We start from the raw sequence: 21,599 nt of genomic DNA, 5'->3' as shown, positions 1-21,599 counted from the left end.
CACCATCGCACTGCACACTGCCCTATCCCGTCTGGACAAGAGGAATACCTATGTAAGAATGCTGTTCATTGACTATAGCTCAGCCTTCAACACCATAGTACCCTCCAAGCTCATTATTAAGCTCAAGGCCCTGGGTCTACGGTTCCGTATTTCACTGAAAGAATAAACATTTTGTTTTCGAAATGATAGTTTCCAGATTTGACCATATTAATGACCTAAGGCTCATATTTCTGTGTGTTATTATGTTATAATTAAGTCTATGATTTGATATTTGATAGAGCAGTCTGACTGAGCGGTGGTAGGCAGCATCAGGCTCGTAAGCATTCATTCAAACAGCACTTTTGTGCGTTTGCCAGCAGCTCTTCCCTGTGCTTCAAGCATTGAGCTGTTTATGACTTCCAAGCCTATCAACTCCCGAGATTAGGCTGGTGGAACCGATGTGAAATGGCTAGCTAGTTAGCGGAGTGCGCGCTAATAGCATTTCAATCGGTGATGTAACTCGCTCTGAGACCTTGAAGAAGTTGTTCCCCTAGCTCTGCAAGGGCCGCTGCTTTTGTGGAGCGATGGGTAACGATGCTTCGAGGGTGGCTGTTGTCGATGTGTTCCTGGTTCGAGCCCAGGTAGGGGTGAGGAGAGGGACGGAAGCTATACTGTTACACTGGCAATACTAAAGTGCCTATAAGAACATCCAATAGTCAAAGGTATATGAAATACAAATGGTATAGAGATAAATATTCCTATAATAACTACAGCCTAAAACTACAACCTAAAACTCATGTTAAAAGGAACCACCAGCTTTCATATGTTCTCATGTTCTGAGCAAGGAACTTAAACATTAGCTTTTTTACATGGCACATATTGCACTTTTACTTTCTTCTCCAACACTTTGTTTTTTGCATTATTTAAACCACATTGAACATGTTTCATTATTTATTTGAGGCTAAATTGATTTTATTAAATTATTATATTAAGTTAAAATAAGTGTTCATTCAGTATTGTTGTAATTGTCATTATTACAAATAAATGAATACATTTTAAAAATCGGCCGATTAATCGGTATCTGCTTTTTTGGTCCTCCAATAATCGGTATCGGTGTTGAAAAATCATAATCTGTCGACCTCTACTCCAGAGGGTGGTGCGGTCTGCCCAACACATCATCTGGGGCACACTGCCTATCCTCCAGGACACCTACAGCACCCGATGTCACTGGAAGGCCAAAAAGATCATCAAGGACATCAACCACACAAGCCACGGCCTTTTCAACCCGCTACCATCCAGAAGGCGAGATCAGTACAGCAGCAAACTGCTTTTTATACTGTTCAACATACCTTGTGTCAATTGAAGCTTATCCTCAATACTGACAAAACTAAACTAATGGTGTTTTCTAAAGCAAGAAATAGACCTCTGAACCTTTCACCTATTACTACCTGTCAGGGCAAGGAGATTGAGGTTGTAACCTCATATAAATATCTTGGCATTTTAATTGATGACGGCCTCTCTTTTAAATTGCATATTCAACAACGTACAAAAACATTGAAGCTGAAATTGGGATTTTATTTTAGGAATAAGGCCTGCTTTTCTTTTGAAGCCAGAAGGAGGCTAGTATCAGCTACATTTATGCCTTTACTAGACTATGGGGATATTTTATATATGAATGCTTCCGCTCAGTCTTTGAGATCAATTGACACCCTTTACCATGGCACTTTGAGATATATTTTAAACTGCAAAACCTTACACACCACTGCACTTTGTATACCAGGGATGACTGGCCTTCTCTAGCCACTCGTAGGCTCAGGCACTGGTATACTTTTATTTACAAAGACATTTTGGGTTTACTACCTTTTTATTTGGGCATTTTTATTGTTCAGAAATGTGGTGGGTACTCTCTTCGTTCGCTGGACTTTATCCTGCTAACTGTTCCAAATGTCCGAACTGAATTTTTATAAATGTTTTAACATAATTTGTACTTTTATGTAGTCTGCGCCATCGTCTTGGAACGCCTTACAAAATACTTTTAAACTGGAAGAACTTGTCCCGATTGGTATTTTTAAATCACTGATGAATGATCTTGAGACTGATTCCCTGACCTGTCAATGTTTTTAATTTTCTGTTTTTGATTTTGTTATACTCTTGTGAATTCTATGGTTTTTACTAGATTACTTGTAGTTTTTCATGTTGTTTGTCTGTCATTTTTGTAATGACTTGGTGCTGCCTATCTTGGCCAGGACGCTCTTGAAAAAGAGATTTAAAATCTCAATGAGCCCTTCCTGGTTAAATAAAGGTTAAATAAATAAAGTACAGGTGAATCAAAGCTGGGACCGAGAGACTGAAAAACAGCTTCTATCTCAAGGCCATCAGACTGTTAAATAGCCATCGCTAGCCGGCTACCATTACCGTGAGACCGGCAGTAATTTGCATGACAATAACCAGCTGACAAAATGTCATGACCGCCACAGCCCTACTTACAGTAAACCATCGTTAAACCTAGTTTCCATGATATCACATTCCAGCCAGACAAGCAGAAGGGGTTCCCTTAAAACAGGGTTTCCCAACTGTGCGCCGAATTAGGCAGCAGGTGGTTTTATTTGGCCCCCCATGTTTTCTGAGCAAAACAATTAAATATATATATATTTTTTTTATTTTCATTTTTTTTCATTGTTGGACATAAAAGACTAAAAACACCAGGAGATTCCAAGTGATTTTAATTAAAGAAATCAAGTATTCCCATGCATAATAGAGAGACGTGATCGTATACAAATGTAAACAAGATTTTAAATGATTATGTTTTAGTCAAACATATCTGTTTGGGCTTCTTGCAGTCTACAAAGGATTTGTAATTATGTTCTGGCCCCCCGACCATCCACGCAAGAAAAAAACGGCCTGTGGCTGAATCTAGTTCATGATCCCTGCCTTAAAAAGTCTGGACTGTGATTGTAAAGATGAATCAATCAAATTTCAATCAAATGTATTTATTTAGCCCTTTTTACATCAGCCGATGTCACAAAGTGCTGTACAGAAACCCACCCTAAAACCCCAAACAGCAAGCAAGCAATGCAGATGTAGAAGCACGGTGGCTAGGAAAAAAACCCTAGAAAGGCTGGAATCTAGGAAGAAACCTAGAGAGGAACCAGGCTCTGAGGGATGGCCAGTCCTCTTCTGGCCGTGCAGGGTGGAGGTTATAACAGAACATGGACAAGATGTTCAAACGTTCATCGATGACCAGCAGGGTCAGATAATAATAATTACAGTGGTTGTAGAGGGTGCAACAGGTCAGCGCCTCAGGAGTAAATGTCAGTTGGCTTTTCATAGCCGATCATTCAGAGTTAGAGACAGCAGGTGCGGTAGAAGAGAGAGAGTCAAAAACAGCAGGTCTGGGACAAGGTAGCACGTCCGGTGAATAGGTCAGGGTTCCATAGCCTAAGGCAGAACAGTTTAAACTGGAGCAGCAGCATGATGCGGTGGACTGGGGACAGCAAGGAGTCATCAGGCCAGGTAGTCCTGAGGCATAGTCCTGAGGCATAGTCCTAGGGCTCAGCAGGTCCTCCGAGAGAAGAGAGAGATAGAGGGAGCAGACTTAAATTCACACAATACACCGGATACGACAGGAGAAATACTCCAGATATACAGACTGACCCTAGCCCCCTGACACATAAACTATTGCAGCATAAATACTGGAGGCTGAGACAGGAGGGGTTGGGAGACACTGTGGCCCTTTCCGACGATACCCCCGGACAGGGCCAACCAGGCAGGATATGACCCCACCCACTTTGCCAAAGCACAGCCCCCACACCACTAGACGGATATCTTCAACCACCAACCTACTACCCTGAGACAAGGCCGGGTATAGCCCACAAAGGTCTCCCCCACGTCACAAACCCAAGGGGGTGCCAACCCGGACAGGAAGATCACGAGTTCCTGTAGGGAAAGTTCAGTTCACTTAGCACCAACAGAGACACATTTCGTTAGTAATGTTTGTTCATTGAGAGGGTCTGTGTGACTTCAATCAGCATGTCCACCACACTAAAGCTTGAGTTTAGTTTAACTCAAGTTTGACTGTATCTGTATTGATTTTGGCAGTTCGCTGGGAGTTGAAAACAGCCTTAGCTAAGTTTAGGGATCACACTAAGTTTTGACTTGGAATGCCCTGAACTCATAGAGAAGCAGGTTTTGCAGTGGGATGGAAACGTGACATCATAGAATGTCAACAGACGTGACCCAGGTGGGCCACATGTTAAATCTTCCACTAGTGCCTACAACAGGAAACCAGAGACATTCTAGTCCACTGAGCTATGGTTGGTCTGTGGCCTGATGACTTTACCACAATACACCCTCCTTTTCTGGCGTAACCACAGTAACGACTTCCTCTCTGGCATCTGGGATGCTAACCAGGTGACTCACAGAGAACCAGACTCTGACTGGTGTGGAGGAGATAACCACAGTGTGGATAACACACACAGGCGCACACACACACACACACACACACACACACACGCACACGTACGCACACGTACGCACATGTACGCACACACACACACAGGGGGAAAACCATCCCATCCCGTCACGTTAATGAAAGCATCTCTGTGCCCGACGGAAAGTATGCGTGGGATTTATATACCTAAAGGGAGGAGGGAGCGAGGAATAGCATGAGTATGGCCATTTATGTGAGCCTAGCTCATCCAGTAGTGTTTGTGTTTGAATTTAAATAAGAGTTTAAAGCCATCTAAAGCTGAAAGGCCAGTCTGTGGTTTATCTTTTTAACAGTTAGTAGTTGAGAGCAGCAGGATAGTCAAATGCCACATACTGCGCTAGACTAGAGAATTGGCAGTGTTGCCCGGTTTAAAATTTCAGTGGATTCTCCCTCAGTGTCTGTGTTTTCACTAGGCTTCATAAGATAACAAGGCTCTGGAGGACGTCTCAGATCCCTGTGTATCTTTCTCATTAAATGACCAACTCCGTGAGAAAGGATGAGGAAGCTGGGGCCAAGCTTCCTGAAATCCAGGACCTCTATACCAGGCGGTGTCAGAGGAAGGCCCTAAAAATGGTCAAAGACTTCAGCCACCCTAGTCATAGACTGTTTTCTCTGCTACCGCACAGCAAGCGGTACTGGAGTGCCAAGTCGAGGTCCAAACGGCTTCTAAACAGCTTCTAACCCCAAGCCATAAGACTCCTGAACAGCTAATCAAAAGGCTTCCCAAACCCCTCTTTTACACCGCTGCTACTCTCTATTTATAATCTATGCATAATCACTTTAACTCTACCTACATGTACATATTACCTCTGTGCCGGTACCCCCTGCATATAGCCTCGCTTGTTATTTTACTGCTGCTGTTTAATTATTTGTTACTTTAATTATTTTTTATTTTTTACTTAACACTTATTTTTAAAGCGTTGTTGGTTAAGGGTTTGTAAGTAAGCATTTCACTGTAAGGTCTACCTACACCTGGTCTACCTACAAATACAATTTGATTTGATTTGAACATGGAGAGTGGAGGACGAGAGGCAGTGAAATAGGACACGTGGTCATGACATTTACTCCTTTCAAAGCTTAATGAAGCCTTCATACACCTTTTATAAGGCCTATAAAGATGCTTCAGGAATCTTTCATAAGCTTTAGCTTAGAATCGAAATGGGCAAAGCTAGTTCAATAGATGAATCCCCATCATCAAACTTTACCCTGCCCTTTTAATACCTAGATGCCTGCTTTAAAAGGATATGGCACTCCCGCTGTTAATTTGTGCCCCATTTATGTTTACCTCTCTATGGGTGTTATTACAGCTAACTGTCCCCACCCTGTCAATATTTCCCTGGACTGACCAGTCTTTCAACTAGCAGGGGAGTGGAATGGGAAAAGGTGTCACTTCGACCCTTCACCAGGCCTGACCTTGCGTCAGAAACAGGCACAAGCAGCTCCTGTGACTGACTGTCTTCCATTCATTCATGGGATGAAGTGGTATTCTATTCAGGGTTTCCGACCAGGTCACGCCCTGACCTGACTGTGTCAATATGTCTTTATTTAGCGTAGTTAGACCCAACCAGGCAAACCCGTGTTACATGCTAATTCAGTTATTCATATTTTATCAGAGATATTCCTATCTTGTAATGCTCTAGCCTGTCCTGAAGTTAAAAGCAAAAACAAAAAAGCACTATTTAGAAAGGTCTATGAGTGTTTTGGAGGTTCTCTGCTTGTCAAAGGCTTGTTTGTTGTGTGTGTGTGTATGTGTGTGTGTGTGTCTATGTATGCCTGTATATGTGTGTACTTTACACTAGTTAGCTGTCAGAAAAAGAACAAGACCACACAGATCTGTCAATTAAATGAAGCCTTTACCACAAATGATAGGTTGTCCATATTGAAGACATGAGTACTGCAGGTGACTAAAAGTTGTCTTTCCATCATTTCAAATAAATCAATGCTCTTTCCGTGGAAAGACACTGAATTATTGTAATCGTCTGATAATCGTTTCACAGATTGGCTGTCAAATCTTTTGTTAATTAAGCAAAACTTAAATGTCATAGTAGCTTATGACCATTTCGTCCATCTCACTTCACACTGGGACTTTCAGGTGTCTCCTAGCATTTAGTCCTTATAAATCATCTCAGTTGTTCAGTTCTGCTCCAGGCAGAGCATCCCAGTGACCCCGGTCATCTAGCTATTTCCTGTCAGTGACGTTAGCCTTTCTTTGGTGCCGCCTCATGTTGACCTTTTTTGGTCAGTGTCAGCCGTGTTTTGAGAATGGTACTAGATGGATGACTCAGCTCCGCTGTGCTATGTCGCTAATGAGAATCGTCTTGTGTTTACGCTAGTGTTGCATATCTTAGGAGGAGTCGTGTGATATTTGGTCTCTGCTTTGTATACTGTAGGTCTGTTTGTCCTCTGTTTGGTTCCTCCAAGAAGCCAAAGGATGAAGCCAAAGAATGAACTGAATGAAGTCATCTAATGGGGGGTTCTCTCTTCAGACCCAAACATTAGGAGGTGGGCAGGAAGCGTTGTTTATCATTAGCTAACTAACGCCATGATTCAACAAGGACAGCTGCTCACGCAATAGTTCACATGCACGTGGGGATAATGGCTTGCCACACGTGGAACCAATCGCCAAGGTGGCCGAGGGAGTTGGGTCTCAGACGGTTAGCTGGGAGGTGCATCTCGATGTGGAGGGATATTCCATGGGTCTTATTATACGCGATATGGGCAATGTATCGTATGATGCTACAAAGCAAAATCGTCAGTGTTCATATCCTGGTGTAAGCAGTTTTGGTGTTGATGTGGTGTTACTATGAACGAACTGAACGCCAGCTGGTGTTGCTTTTTAAGATGTTAAAAAATACTGTTTTTCCATCAGGGTGTCAAATTGGCCAGTGTTACCTAGTGTAGATTTTTCAGCTGAATATTTCTAGTGTCAATTCAGCTGTTACATTAACTCTGTAAGTGTTAAATGACCACTTATTGGTGTAAAACAACCACAGTGTTGGTGTTAATAACCAGTTTTAAACCAAAACCATGCCCATCATTATCATATTTCCCAGCATGCTCTATTGCAGTTCTTCAGATCTTTTGCATTGTTTGTTTCAATATCTATGTTTTTGCATGTACATGGATTGATTCATTCATCTTATGCTAATCAAATATAAATATAAATACATTCTTCTCAGCTCATCAAGTCTGTTATATGGATTTATTGCACCCTTTACTGAAATGGTTGTTTGAGTTCAGATGCTTAAGGTAATCTCATGTCTTAGTCTTCCCAACATGGCAGTCATTCTAAATGCAGGTTGCGGGTGAATACAAATTCCAAATGTTGGATATCCCCACTCTGGTTGGATATCCCCACTCTGGCTGGATTCCATAATTCATATATTCCAATATGAATTATGCAAGCCAGCATAATGTGACTTGCAAGCCTGATTTCGCAAGCTATCATTTTGCTATGTTTATCACATTGTTTTCTTGCTGTTTTTTAAATGAGCCTGCCAACAGTATCTACATCGGATTTGATTACGCTTCATGATCGTGTATGATTAATTTTCAGCAATGATCTTTTCAGAGACACACCAACACCCATGCAACATTAACTATTTGGAAGACTATGGTGTGTCCAAGCCTTAAGGGGGTTGTTTCCTGGACCCAGATTAAGCCTAGTCCCAGACAAAAAAATCTTTCTTAATGGAGAATTTCAATTAAAAGTGCTTTTTAATCCAGGACTAGGCTTAATCTGTGTTTGGGAAATCGTCCCTAAGTCTTTGTCAGTTTTGATTAGCTCTCTCCCGAGTCATTGCGGGTATTGACTAAGAGGTCTTCCCCCAAGTTATCACAACACATGATGTGAAGTCCTTCCATTAAAAAGAGCGAAGCAGCAGCTGCTAACACTCTCCAGATGTCGATTACGATTTTGTCTGTTGCTCCCGGCCAAACACACTGTCAACAGACTGCCTAGCAGCAGACCTTTGAGGTCCATATACAGCTACAGGGGGGGGGGGGGGGGGGGGGGGGGGGCAAAGGTTGCATTTTTCAACCGGGCAAACAAAGGTGTTTCCAAAATTCTGTGTGACACGGTGGAGTTGGAGAGTTTGAGACAGGCTTCAGAGGGGCCTCGTGAGCGAATTGGAGAAAGGAATGTTGCGTATTTGGCTGAAGAACAAGGAACGTGTATTAGACGGTTGTTTCCCTGGGTGGCAGTCGGAACAGAATGTCCTCACTTACTGCCTTCCCTAACGTCTCATGTTCGACAGCTGTACCAAATCATTTAAGGTTTAGTATATCCTCCAAATGATGATGCGCAGCTAGCAGGCAACGGTGTTGTTTCCCATGTGTTCATCCATGCTTGGCATGTTGCACGCATAAACAACCCTGGCCTTATGTTCTGTTTTTATCATAGGAAAAATTGTAAATGAAATGAGGAAACAACAGGCTGTGGAAGTCATTGTGAAGGTTTTCAGCCTCGGTTTATTTACACTACAGGACTGCCTAGGCCTAAGGGGTAGAGGCTAGGGGTCAAACTGCTGCTAGCTCTGAAGATTCTGTTGCTAACAAGACTCCCCTTGTTAGTTAGATTCCTCCGGGTATTAGCTCAAGGTGTGTGTGTGTACAACATACAAATAATGATGATAAGACTAATAATATATTTGATAACCGATTTCATATACAGTAGGGTCCGAAAATATTGACACCCTTAAAAATATGAGCAAAAATGACTGTATAAAATAAACAATTCCAATACTGAGCTATATTGTATGCTCAAAAAAACTGTGAAAGGATATTATGTTATACTCATACAATGCTCAGAGAAAGAGATTTTGTTTAAAAAGTAATTAAAATAAATCTAAAACGGTAGATTATTAACTCCCGTGTTTTCAATACCTCTCAAAACCTCACCTTGTGAGGATAACGGCGCAGCCTTTTTCTAAAATGTTTTATGAGTTGGAGAACACATTGGGAGGGATCTTAGAGCATTCCTCCATACAGAATCTCTCCAGATCCTTGATGTCCTTCATCTGCGCTTATGGACTGCCCTCATCAATTCCAACCACAGCTTTTCAAAGGGGTTCAAGTCCGGAGACTGAGATGGACATTGCAAAATATAGATTTTGTCATCAATTAACCATTTATTTGTGGATTTTGATGTGTGCTTGGGGTTGCTGGAAGATCCGCTTGCGGCCAAGTCTCAGCCTCTTCGCAGAGGCGATCAGGTTTTCAGTTAAAATGTCCTGGTGCTGGGTAAAGTTCATGATGCCGTTGACCATAACAAGCGCCCCAGGGTCAGTGGAAGCGAAATAGCCCCATAACATCAAAGATCCACCACCAAATTCACCCTGGTCTCATAGACTCCACATAAAATAGTACATATAAATCTGTGACACTCAAATTAGTTAGATATGTTACATTTGTATCCCGTATGGCACAGCGGTCTAAGGCACTGTATCTCAGTGCTAGAGGTGTCACTACAGACCCTGGTTCGATTCCAGGCTGTATCACAACCCGGCTGTGATTGGGAGTCCCATAGGGCTGCTTAGCCCATCATTGTAAATAAGAATTTGATTTCTATCTGACTTGCCTTGTTAAATAAATAAATAATAATAAAAATGTGGTATGCTTACATAAGACAGAATGTTACTTGTGCTTGGATGAATAGATGGGTGGGTGTATAACGTAAACGTCTAGCAACTCAAAGATCGTGTTTTCGAATCTCATCATGGACAACTTTAGCATTTTAGCTAATAAGCAACTTTGCAAGTACTTACTACTTTTTAGCTACTTTGCAAGTACTCAGTATGTTAGCTAACCCTTCCCCTAAACTTAACCATAACCCTTTAACCTAACTCCTAACCCTAACCTTAACCCCTAGCCTAGCTAGTTAGCCACCTATCTAACGTTAGCGTTAGTCACCTAGCTAACGTTAGCCACCAGGCTATCATACGAAATAGATGATGGACATCCACAACTGAATACATACCATACGAAAGATAACATATCATACTAAATTGAGTATCACGGATTTACAAAATGCTCTGAGACGAGGATGCCATATTTTTACAGTAGGTATGGGGTTCTTTTCTGCTTATGCATTCTCATTTCGACACCAAACCCACCACTGGTGTGCGTGGCCAACGAGTTCTATTTTCATGTCATCTGACCAAAGCACCGGTTCTAATCCAAGTGCCAATGCATTTTAGCAAACTCCAGGCATTTACATTAAGTTGACGTGAAAAGAGAGTTCTCTTAGCCACATACACCAGTGATGGGTTTGGCGTCAAAATGAGAATGCATGAGCAGAAAAGAACCTCATACCTACTGTAAAATATGGTGGTAGATTTTTTACGTTATTGGGCTATTTTGCTTCCTTCCACAGGTCCTGGGGCCCCACAAAACAATATTTTGGTCTTTGTTTTATTAGTCCATTGTTGATATTGTCCCAAAATGTGTTGCATGTCAGCATTCAAGTTTTCAAGATATACAGTTGAAGTTTACATACACCTTAGCCAAATACATTTAAACTCAGTTTTTCACAATTCCTGACATTTAATCCTAGTAAAAATTCCATGTCTTAGGTCAGTTAGGATCACCACTTTATTTTAAGAATGTGAAATGTCAGAATAATAGTAGAGAGAATGATTTATTTCAGCTTTTATTTCTTTCATCACAATTAGTATTTGGTAGCATTGCCTTTAAATTGTTTAACTTGGGTCAACTTCGGGTAGCCTTCCACAACCTTCCCACAATAAGTTGGGTGAATTTTGGCACATTCCTCCTGACAGAGCTGGTGTAACTGAGTCAAATTTGTAGGCCCCCTTGCTCGCACATGCTTTTTCAGTTCTGCAAACAAATGTTCTATGGGATTGAGGTCTGGCCTTTGTGATGGTCATTCTAATACCTTGACTTTGTTGTCCTTAAGCCATTTTTCCACAACTTTGGAAGTATGCTTGGGGTCATTGTCCATTTGGAAGACCCATTTGCGACCAAGCTTTAACTTCCTGACTGATTTCTTGAGATGTTGCTTCAATATACCCTCATTATTTTCTTTCCTCATGAAGCCATCTATTTTGTGAAGTGCACCAGCCCCTCCTGCAGCAAAGCACCCCCACAACATAATGCTGCCCTCCCCGTGCTTCACGATTGGGATGGTGTTCTTTGGCTTGCTAGCTTCCCCCTTTTTCCTCCAAACATAATGATGGTCATTATGGCCAAACAGTTCTATTTTTGTTTCATCAGACCAGAGGACATTTCTCCAAAAAGTACGATCTTTGTCCCCATGTGCAGTTGCAAACCATAGTCTGGCTTTTTTATGGCGGTTTTGGAGCAGTGACTTCTTCCTTGCTGAGCGGCCTTTCAGGTTATGTCGATATATAACTTTTTTTTACTGTGGATATAGATACTTTTGTACCTGTTTCCTCCAGCATCTTCACAAAGTCCTTTGCTGTTGTTCTGGGATTGATTTGCACTTTTCGCACCAAAGTACGTTCACCTCTAGGAGATAGAACACGTCTCCTTTCTGAGCGGTATGATATCTGCGTGGTACCATGGTGTTTATACTTGCGTACTATTGTTGTACAGATGAACGTGGTACCTTCAGGCGTTTGGAAATTGCTACCAAGGATGAACCAGACTTGTGGAGGTCTACAATTTTTTTTCTGAGGTCTTGGCTGATTTATTTAGATTTTCCTATGATGTCAAGCAAAGAGGCACTGAGTTTGAAGGTAGGCCTTGAAATACATCCACAGGTACACCCCCAATTAACTCAAATTATGTCAATTAACCTATCAGAAGCTTCTAAAGCCATGACATCATTTTCTGGAATTTTCCAAGCTGTTTAAAGGCACAGTCATTTATGTAAACTTCTGACCCAGTGGAATTGTGATACAGTGAGTTATAAGTGAAATAATCTGTCTGTAAACAATTGTTGGAAAAATGACTTGTGTCATGCACAAAGTAGATGTCCTAACGAACTTGCCAAAACTATAGTTTGTTAACAAGACATTTGTGGAGTGGTTTGAAAAACAAGTTTTAATGACACCAACCTAAGTGTAGGTAAACTTCCGACTTCAACTGTATAACTTTCCAAATACAGATATGTGGTGGTTATGGTGCATACCGTCTTAATTTCTGTATTTTGAAAGTTATATATCTTGAAAATGTGATTGCTGACATGAAAAACATTTTGGGACTATATCAACAATGGACTAATGAAACAAATAAAAAAAAATAGTTTTTGGGTAGTTGTCCTTTATGAACTTTAACCAGTACAAGGACATGGTTCCCTTTGCCATAGAAGCTCGAATCTTGGCCACATGTCGATCTTCAAGCAAGACAAGACAAAAAATCAGCACCCCCGTGGAAAAGAATATCGCAGCACCCCCACCCCCAAACTACTTCCCCGTGGCTATGAAGACAATAACCCCAAGCACAACGTCAAAATCCACAAAGAAATGGTTAATTGACCGTCTCTAGATGCATTGAAAACCTGTGGTTTGAACTGAAGAGGGCAGCCCATAAGCACATATGAAGGATACCAAGGATCTGGAAATATTCTGTATGGAGGAATGGTCTAACATGGTCCCAACATGGTCTCTAATCTCATAAAACATTTTTGAAAAAGGCTCAGTGCTATTATCCTCGCAAGGTGAGGTATTAAAAAAAGGGTGTCAATCACTACCTTTTTGGGGAGAAAAAAAGATAACATGTCAAACAAAATCTCTTTCTCTGACCAGTTGTATTCGTATAAAATAATATAATTTCAAATATTTTTGAGCATACAAAATAACTCAAAGTCATCTTTATCAAGGGTGTCAATCATTTTGGACCCTATTTAATGTGGCACTGCCTTTTTCACGACTAAGTCTCCATTCACTCATCGAGGCTCTAAGGGCTGCCACTGTAAGAGCAGTTTCAGACTGGAATGTGACGACATGCTCTGTGTGTGTTGTGCTGTCCATTGACTGGACACATAATGGTTTAGTCTGCTGGTAGGACTGATGGGACTTGGCTTTGCTGGGCTTGTCCTTGTGTGTGTGGGGGTGATGGAGGGGTTCCTTGTACTTTCTGTCTCGGTGTTACACAATAATAGATATTCCAGATGCGAAACACACAAACGTATGCACGCAAGCAAACACGCACACACACACACCGGCAGAGCCAATGCAGTTTCCAGTCATTTATGAGGAAAGGCCTTCGAAACGGCAGGGCTAGGGGCAGATGTGAAAGTAATTTCAAATAATTTATGAGCTCTTTTGCTACTAAACTGCTGCAGCATGATTAACATTAATTTCCCCCCATGTTTAGTAAGAGAAGGCAGGCACGTGTAAGTCCAACGTGAAGCACAGTCGGGCAGTGGGGTGAATGAGAGGAAAGAAATGCACAGTAGTTTCAGGCTGAATTAGTCAGTTACTGGAATGACCGTGGCCTACCTCACTTTCACATAGACACCTACTGATGGATGGGGAACCCAGACAGGAAAACATTCTTCCTTGTTCCAGATGGCTGCTGTGGAAATGGTTGAGTAATCAGTAGGGTATTAAAAGTCTAACTTACATAAGGGCATGTCCAGTCCAGTAGAAATTCCATTTCTACTTTGAGAGGTCCATCGAACTGGCAATGACCATTTTTAGACGTATTTACTTAGACGTAAGAGTTGTAAGATTTAAGTTGTTTGTGAATAGTCTTAGGATTAATCATACAAACAGGCTTGTCGGGCCCTAGGTCAGTTCAGGTTAGCATTAGGTTGCACAGATGAGAACTGAAAGGACTAAACAGAAATAGATGAATAGTTTATTTGAGTATCCGTTTTGCGATACAAGTATGTTGACCAAAGCAACTCCCACAAACATATGTTTTAAGTTATGATTTAATTATTATTTGTATTTTTTTTAATTTAACCTTTATTTAACTAGGCAAGTCGGTTAAGAACAAATTCTTATTTAGAATGACGGCCTACCAAGGGACAGTTTGAAATTTACTGGGGTGGGGGGGGGGCTTGTCCAAAATAGGGGAGGATTGTCAACCTTTTTTTTTGCTTTGGAGAGTTAGTGTGCTTTTTCCTAATTCACATGAGCCATTTTGCAGGTCTACTATACTATATAAGGTCTTCCATATAGCCACATTTCCTCATCTGCTTGCATGTGCCTGCCCTATGTTTTAGTACTACCCTTATGCAGTACGCTTTTCTGCATGCACTATACCACAGGTCAATATAGTCTATCAGTCAACTGTCTATCCTGCCCTCTATCAGCCATTCATGGTGACAATAGTGGTAGGTGGGTCGTTTGTTCAGATCTGCTGCATTTGACACCTTGAACCCTCTCAGGGCTGGGCGTCTCAGACTTTGCACACTCTTGGATTGCATCCTACCTGGAAGGCCGCACCTACCAGGTGACGTGGAGAAGATCTGTGTCAGCACCATTTACTACTGGTGTACCCCAGGGCTCGGTTCTAGGTCCTCTCCTCATCTCTCTATACACCAAGTCACTCGGCTCCGTCATATCCTCACATGGTCTCTCCTATCATTGCTGATGACACTCAACTACTTTTCTCCTTCGCCCCTTCTGACACTCAGGTGGCGACACGCATCTCTGTGTGCCTGGCAGATATCTCAACTTGGATGTCGGCCCACCACCTCAAGCTCAACCTCAACAAGACAGAGCTTCTCTTCCTCCCGGGTAAGGCCTGCCTGCTCCAAGACCTCCCCATCACGGTTGACAGCTCCACGGTGTCCCCCTCCCAGAGTGCAAAGAACCTTTGGTACTTGTCTACAGAGCAGCAAGAGGACCCACCCTCATACCTTCAGGGCTATGCTCAAAACCTCTCTTGGCCCTCCCACCGCTACATCAAGGCAGCGCCCACTCAAAGCTATTCTCTGTCCTGGCACCACAATGGTGGAACCAGCTTCTCCCTGAAGCTAGGACAGCAGAGTCCCTGCTGCCAAACCCTACCTATTCAAAGAGTATCTTAAATAATCCAACGGCACACCCCCTTGCACCACCTCCTCACCTCTTCATTCTCGCACTTGACTTTTTTTTCCCACTTACTAGCTCTGACCTTGCTTATAGCTACTTTATTGAGGAAAAATGTATTTACTTCGTGATATGTGGTTGTACCACCTAGCTATCTTAAGATGAATGCACTAACTGTAAGTCACTCTGGATAAGAGCGTCTGCTAAATGACTCAAATGTAAATGTAAAATGACATTTGAATGATGGCGCAAAAGCCCTGTTATTTGAATGTTTCATTCCATTTGGATCAGTTGTGGGTCAACTCTCGACAGATTATAGAAAGACACGGTAGCAGCCCAGTCTGGCTGTTGCTGATCATCATTCTCCCAAGTTGTCCTATATAGTATGGCCACATACAGTGCCTATGGAAAGTCTACACCCTATGGAACTGGGATTGAAATAGATGTAATTATATGTTCTGGTCATTGATCTACATAAAATTCTCCATAATGTCAAAATGAAAGTTCTATAAATTTTTACAAGTTAGTATTCACCCCTTTGTGTAGGCAAGCCTAAATCAGTTCAGAAGTACATTTTGGCTTAACAAATCACATAAGAAGTTATATTGACTCACTCTGTGTGAAATAATAGGAGTTGACGTGATTTTTTAATGACTGCCCCTTCCTCTGTCCCCCATACATACAACACCTGTAAATGTTCCTGAGTGGCCATGTTACAGTTTTGACTTAAATCTGCTTGAAAATCCATGGCAAGACTTGAAAATTTCTGTCTAGCCATGATCCCCAACTCTTTGACAGAGCTTGAGGAATTTTGAAAATAATAATGGTTAACTATTGCACAATCTAGTTGTGCAAAGCTCTTATGAGGCTTATCCAAGAAGACTCACAGCTGTAATCAATGCCAAAGGTTTTTCTAGCATGTATTGACTCAGGGGGGTGAACACTTATCTAACCAAGGTAAATTAATGTTTTCATTTTCATTCATCTTTACATAAATAGAATTTTGTTGAAAATCTGATTGCCCTCTAGCTGATCATTGTCTACAGCCGGCTCTGATCGTAGTGTAATGAAACAGGTAGGGAGAGTGAGCTCCTCTTTGGTGGTTGGTGAACCCTCAACCTTCTTGGCCCTGCATTGCATCGACTGTGCCACAAAACCATGCTGAAGTGGTAAAGTTGATATCCACATTTATAAACACAGGGTTTGCTATGGTTCTTGTTATTTATGGTGGTAATAATTATTTTTGAGTACATTTTATGAAGGGGGAGGGTGCGCCAAATATTTTACAGTACAAGGGGAGGGTCATGTGAAAATAGTTTTTACGTTGGGGAAGGAGATGCATTTTATTTTAATGACACTTCGAGTTAGACCTTGAGTATGACAACACTCGTCTGACCCCCGAGATGAGTATGAGCTAACCACGGTCCAAAGACAATAAACTTGCTTGGGAGAGGTCATAACACAATCACCAAGGCTAAGGGTGATAACAATATTCGTCATTAATGAAGGTCACTAGTTCTGAGACATTTGTGTCTGAACCTTTCCAAAATAGTGTTTTGATGTTTGTTAAGCACAATTTCCACATTCCTAAACAAGGTGTAGTTTTAGGTGGGCCTTGAGCAAACTGTCTGATGCCGGTGTTATGTCTGGTGGTCTTGTTTCGGGGAAATGAGTGTATATGCACCCCAGCTGCAGGTCTCATGTGTCCCCCCTTGCACATTCTCAGCCCTTTGGTTTCCTTTTGGACCATTCTGCCAAACCAAACACTGAGATGGTTTTAAGAGCCCCCACTTCAAACCGGCTTCCCCTCCGCCCGTCATGTATTTACATTATAGAGAGAAACATCGCCCACTTTGCGTCTAGAACCTCCAAGTCCTTTCAAGGCACTCTCTCCCTTGACCACGTTCACCCTGCCTTGCTCTGCTTTGTTGACGGAAACTCACAGTGATAAAGTGACCGTCGGGATTTAAATGTATGAAAGACTTTCTTCTCTCTTGCCACTGTAGTCAGTAGTCGGGTGACTGGGGTCACTGCAAAAACAGTCTCGACTCAATCACGTCTTTCCGTTCACCACTACATTTTTGGTGTCGAGGGAATACGAACATTCCCAGAGGCTGATGCCATTTCCGGAAAACCACCCCCATTTTTACTAAACGCTAATGTTTCTGGATTCACACAGAAATGTTGGACTGTCTTTCTTAGCAGGCGAGACGACTGGCTGTAGAAGAAAAGGCTGAGCTCAGCATTCATGGCTTATCAAATGAGTTTTTAGAGGGTTGGCACTGAGTACTTCATGTCTCCACATACACATTACAGCCAGGAGTTAGACTATGGGTCTATGGGCTTATGGGGCTGAACAGAGTCAGAGGGGTTGGGTTAAATGCGGAAGACACATTTCAGTTGAACGCATTCAGTTGTACAACTGACTAGGTATCCCCCTTTCCCTTTTCCTCAAATGTGAAGACGCCACTCTCCTTTAAGGGTTCTCAGGACAGACAGAGGAGGGTAACTGAGGACCATGACCCCTCTACTGGCCGGTTGGGTTTAGGGTTAGCCCCATACTTTAGGATTAGGGGACCACCCTCAGCTTACTTCAGCCCTCAGGCAACAGCTTTTGTCTCGACTGTTATTGTAGCTTGGTGAAAAGCTTGGTGTAGCTTGGGCTCCCGAGTGGCGCAGAGGTCTAAGGCACTGCATCTCAGTGCTAGAGGCATCACTACAGACCCTGGTTAGATTCTAGGCTGAATCACAACCATCCGTGATTGGGAGTCCCTTAGGGCGGCGCACAATTGGCCGGCATTGTAAATAAGAATTTGTTCTTAACTGGCTTGCTTAGTTAAATAAAGGTTAAATAAAATACACGCAATCCAGATTTTTGTTATGTTGGATCAAGATAGCTTAAAAGCGTGATTTGTGTTTTTGCAGTCCCACTTTGTATTTTAGTGATTGATTATAATTGAGAGAAGATCGATGGGAAAATATCATTGAATGATTGATTATGCAAATGCCATTCCCCTAGTCCCAATCAATTATATTTTCAACATCTCATTTACTTTCTCAAAAGTTGTGTAACATAGACCTACAGGATGTGAAAAGTCACCAAGTAAAACAAATTGATGATGCGTGTGGTTCAAAGGTTATCTCCATGTTGAGAAGCGCCATCTGTGCTGCCACTGTGCACCCCAACCTGGCCCTTGATAAACCTTACCATGAACTCACCTCTCTGGTCAAGTTGGTGACAGAGCACAACAAATTCTAGACATTCATAGGGTTAAGTAAGGCTTTGCAGTTTAATTAAAAGGATTGGACCCCTTTTTTACATTTTCGCTTAAAATGACATTCTCATATCGAACTGCCTGTAACTCAGGACCTAAATCAGGGATATGCATATTCCTGATACCATTTGAAAGGAAACACTTTGACGTTTATGGAAATGTAGGAGAATATAACACATTCGATCTGGTAAAAGATAATACGAACAAATAAACATGCGTTTTCAATTTGTTTGTTTTGTTCCATCATCTTTGAAATGCAAGAGAAAGGCCATAATATAATATTGCAGTTTAGGCACAATTTAGATTTAGGTCACTAGATGGCAGCAGTGTGTGTGCAAAGTTTCAGATTAATCCAGTGAAGCATTGCAATACTCGACAATATTTTGTATCAAGTCTGCCCAAAATGTGCCGAATTGGTCAAGTGATATATTAATCTAACTATAGAAAACATACAAAAATGATATGGTAATACAAAATGTAGCTACTGTAAATTTGACAGTGCAGTTAGATTAACAAGAATTTAAGCTTTCTGCCCATATAAGACATGTCTATGTCCTGTAAAATCTGCTGTTACTTACAACGTCATGCTAATCACATTAGCGCACGTTAGCTCAACCGTCCCGGTATAGGGACGCCGATCCCGTAGAGGTTTTAAAGGCAAGTATGTCTTCAAAAATGAAGAATAAGGCCTCAGTTGGGCTCCATGCCATGGCTGCACTGTCCCGAATCTTTCATTGATAATCTTCAAGTGAAATAATACATGATTGAATGACTGTGGCTGATCCAGGGACTCTGTGTCTCTCTCTTTCTGCAGAGTCTGAATGTCCAGGTGGAAGATGTGCGTATCCGGGCCATCTCCTCCCAGCGTAAAAGGGTTCCCATGACGGAGGGCTACCTGGAGGTGAAGGACGGGGGGAAGTGGAGACAGATCTGTGACTTGGAGTGGACTGAGATGAACAGCCGGGTCATCTGTGGGATGTACGGCTTCCCTGGAGAGAAAAGATACAACACTAAAGTCTACAAGTGAGCAGCATAACAGAAAAGAGGGAAAGATACATGCAGACTTCATGAAGTGCTCCCAAATGTGTCTCTCTCTCTCGTCATATTCCATTTAGTTGGACTCGAGCGATAGCCTGTGCGTGGGCACATGGAAAAGTTTTGCTTGGGTCAAACAAAATTGAATATAACGTTGCGATAAAGTTTGAAATGACACAATTTCACGTATACAGCATCTAAACACCAGCACACCCATGGACACTTCTATAACATGCCATTTACATCCAAAATACAGATTTAAAAAAAATAGATTAAAAAACAGACAGATTGTTTATTCCAGCAGGCAGCCATACCATTCTGGCCTGTATCCCTCTATTGGCCCTCTTCTAGGGGAGGGGGTTGGTCCTTGCACCACCAGATGCTGTTGGAAGTAGTGTGGGGGGCCAGTAGGGGGCACTCATCCCATTTGGTGGCTCTACAAAGGGTCATGTCTCTAATGAGATATTAAACTAAGGCCCTGACTCTCTGTGGTCACTAAAACTCATGTGGCACAGAAGAGAAAGTGGTTGGGCAACAATCACACTTTGTGTGTGTCCACTAATATTCTCACAAAAGTATTTTGTTTCACATTTGGACCATGAATGACTTGGGCCATGAATGACTTGGACTGGTAATGGTATCACAGGAGGTGGGACCTTAATTGGGGAGGAGCTTGTGGTAATGGCTGGAGAGGAATCAGTGGAATGGTATCAACTACATCAAACATATGGTTTCCATGTGTTTGATGCCATTCCATTTGTTCCGTTTCAGACATTATTATGAGCCGTCCTTCCCTCAGCAGCCTCCACTGATGGGAATTGCATGTTATTTGGACTACAATACTGCCATTGTACTTTGTACTAAAACAGTCAATAAAAAAACCTGTTTAAACCTCCCAAGTTCAACTGGGGAAATGTATTAATGAGGGGTAGGGTAGCATTTTATGTGTTAAAAAACAAAAGTTGGTATAATGTTTCCTCATCAGGTACTGTAGACAAGTTCATGTTTTCACAGCAGGCTAAAAGAGAAAAATTAACTATTTAAATTCAGTGCAATTCAACTAAATTCAACTAGACTCAACTCAATCTCTTTGTTTCCTGTCTCAGGCTGCTGTCCAAGCGCAGGAAGAAGAACTACTGGGGCTTCGGAGTGAACTGCACGGGGAACGAGGCCAGCCTGCATGGCTGTAAGCTGGGCCACAAGGTGGAGCTGAGGGGGAATGCCACCTGTGAGAAGGGCTTGCCCGTGGTGGTCAACTGTGTTCCAGGACGGGCCTTTGCTCCCAGCCACGCCCAGGGCTTCAGCAAGGCCTACAGGGTGGAGGTAGGTTGGATCATCTGGAACGAGAGAGAGCATAAAACTGTGATTCATAGGACCTCTGTACAAGAGACTGCTTATGATGGAGATGTGATGTTACTGGAGTTTGAGCTGTCTCTGGCCTTGTGTATTGTATTGAAATGGAAAGCATTCAGAAGAGGAGAAAATTATGAAAGACAAACCTTAGTTGTTAATGTTAATTAATGTAAGGAAACAGTTACAATTACAGTTTGATTTAGTGATCTTTCCTATAAAATCCACTCTTTGATTTCTGTATTATGTGCTGTGCTGTTTTATATCACGTTGCATGTGATTCAAATTAGAGACTGCAGAACACTGTGTTCGAACACTTCACAGATGACTCATGGGCTCTGGACAAAAGGGAAAATAGATACACTGAGATCTCAAACTCTCTCTCCCTCTCTCTCTCTGTGATTCACAATAAGCTCAGGATGTATGGAACAATACGATACTGTTTACTTTTGTGTGATTCAACAAACAAAATTCAAATTTTAGTTACTGGACTGTTTCTGTAAA

The 21,599-nt window shown here is 42.0% G+C and overlaps 1 protein-coding gene across 1 annotated transcript in view; it reads left to right on the top strand.

Annotated features, from left to right (window-relative positions):
* Nucleotides 1–21,599, top strand: part of LOC139370927 (lysyl oxidase homolog 2A-like) — a 52,093-nt gene that overhangs the window by 13,303 nt on the left and 17,191 nt on the right. Inside the window, exons 4-5 of the mRNA XM_071110816.1 lie at nt 19,525–19,733; nt 20,852–21,068. Of these exons, the coding sequence (XP_070966917.1) occupies nt 19,525–19,733; nt 20,852–21,068 (426 nt within the window). The remainder of the gene's footprint in view (nt 1–19,524; nt 19,734–20,851; nt 21,069–21,599) is intronic.

Source organism: Oncorhynchus clarkii, chromosome 17, assembly GCF_045791955.1.
Source record: "Oncorhynchus clarkii lewisi isolate Uvic-CL-2024 chromosome 17, UVic_Ocla_1.0, whole genome shotgun sequence".
NCBI lineage: Eukaryota > Metazoa > Chordata > Actinopteri > Salmoniformes > Salmonidae > Oncorhynchus > Oncorhynchus clarkii.
This window is presented reverse-complemented; position numbering and strand designations above follow the sequence as displayed.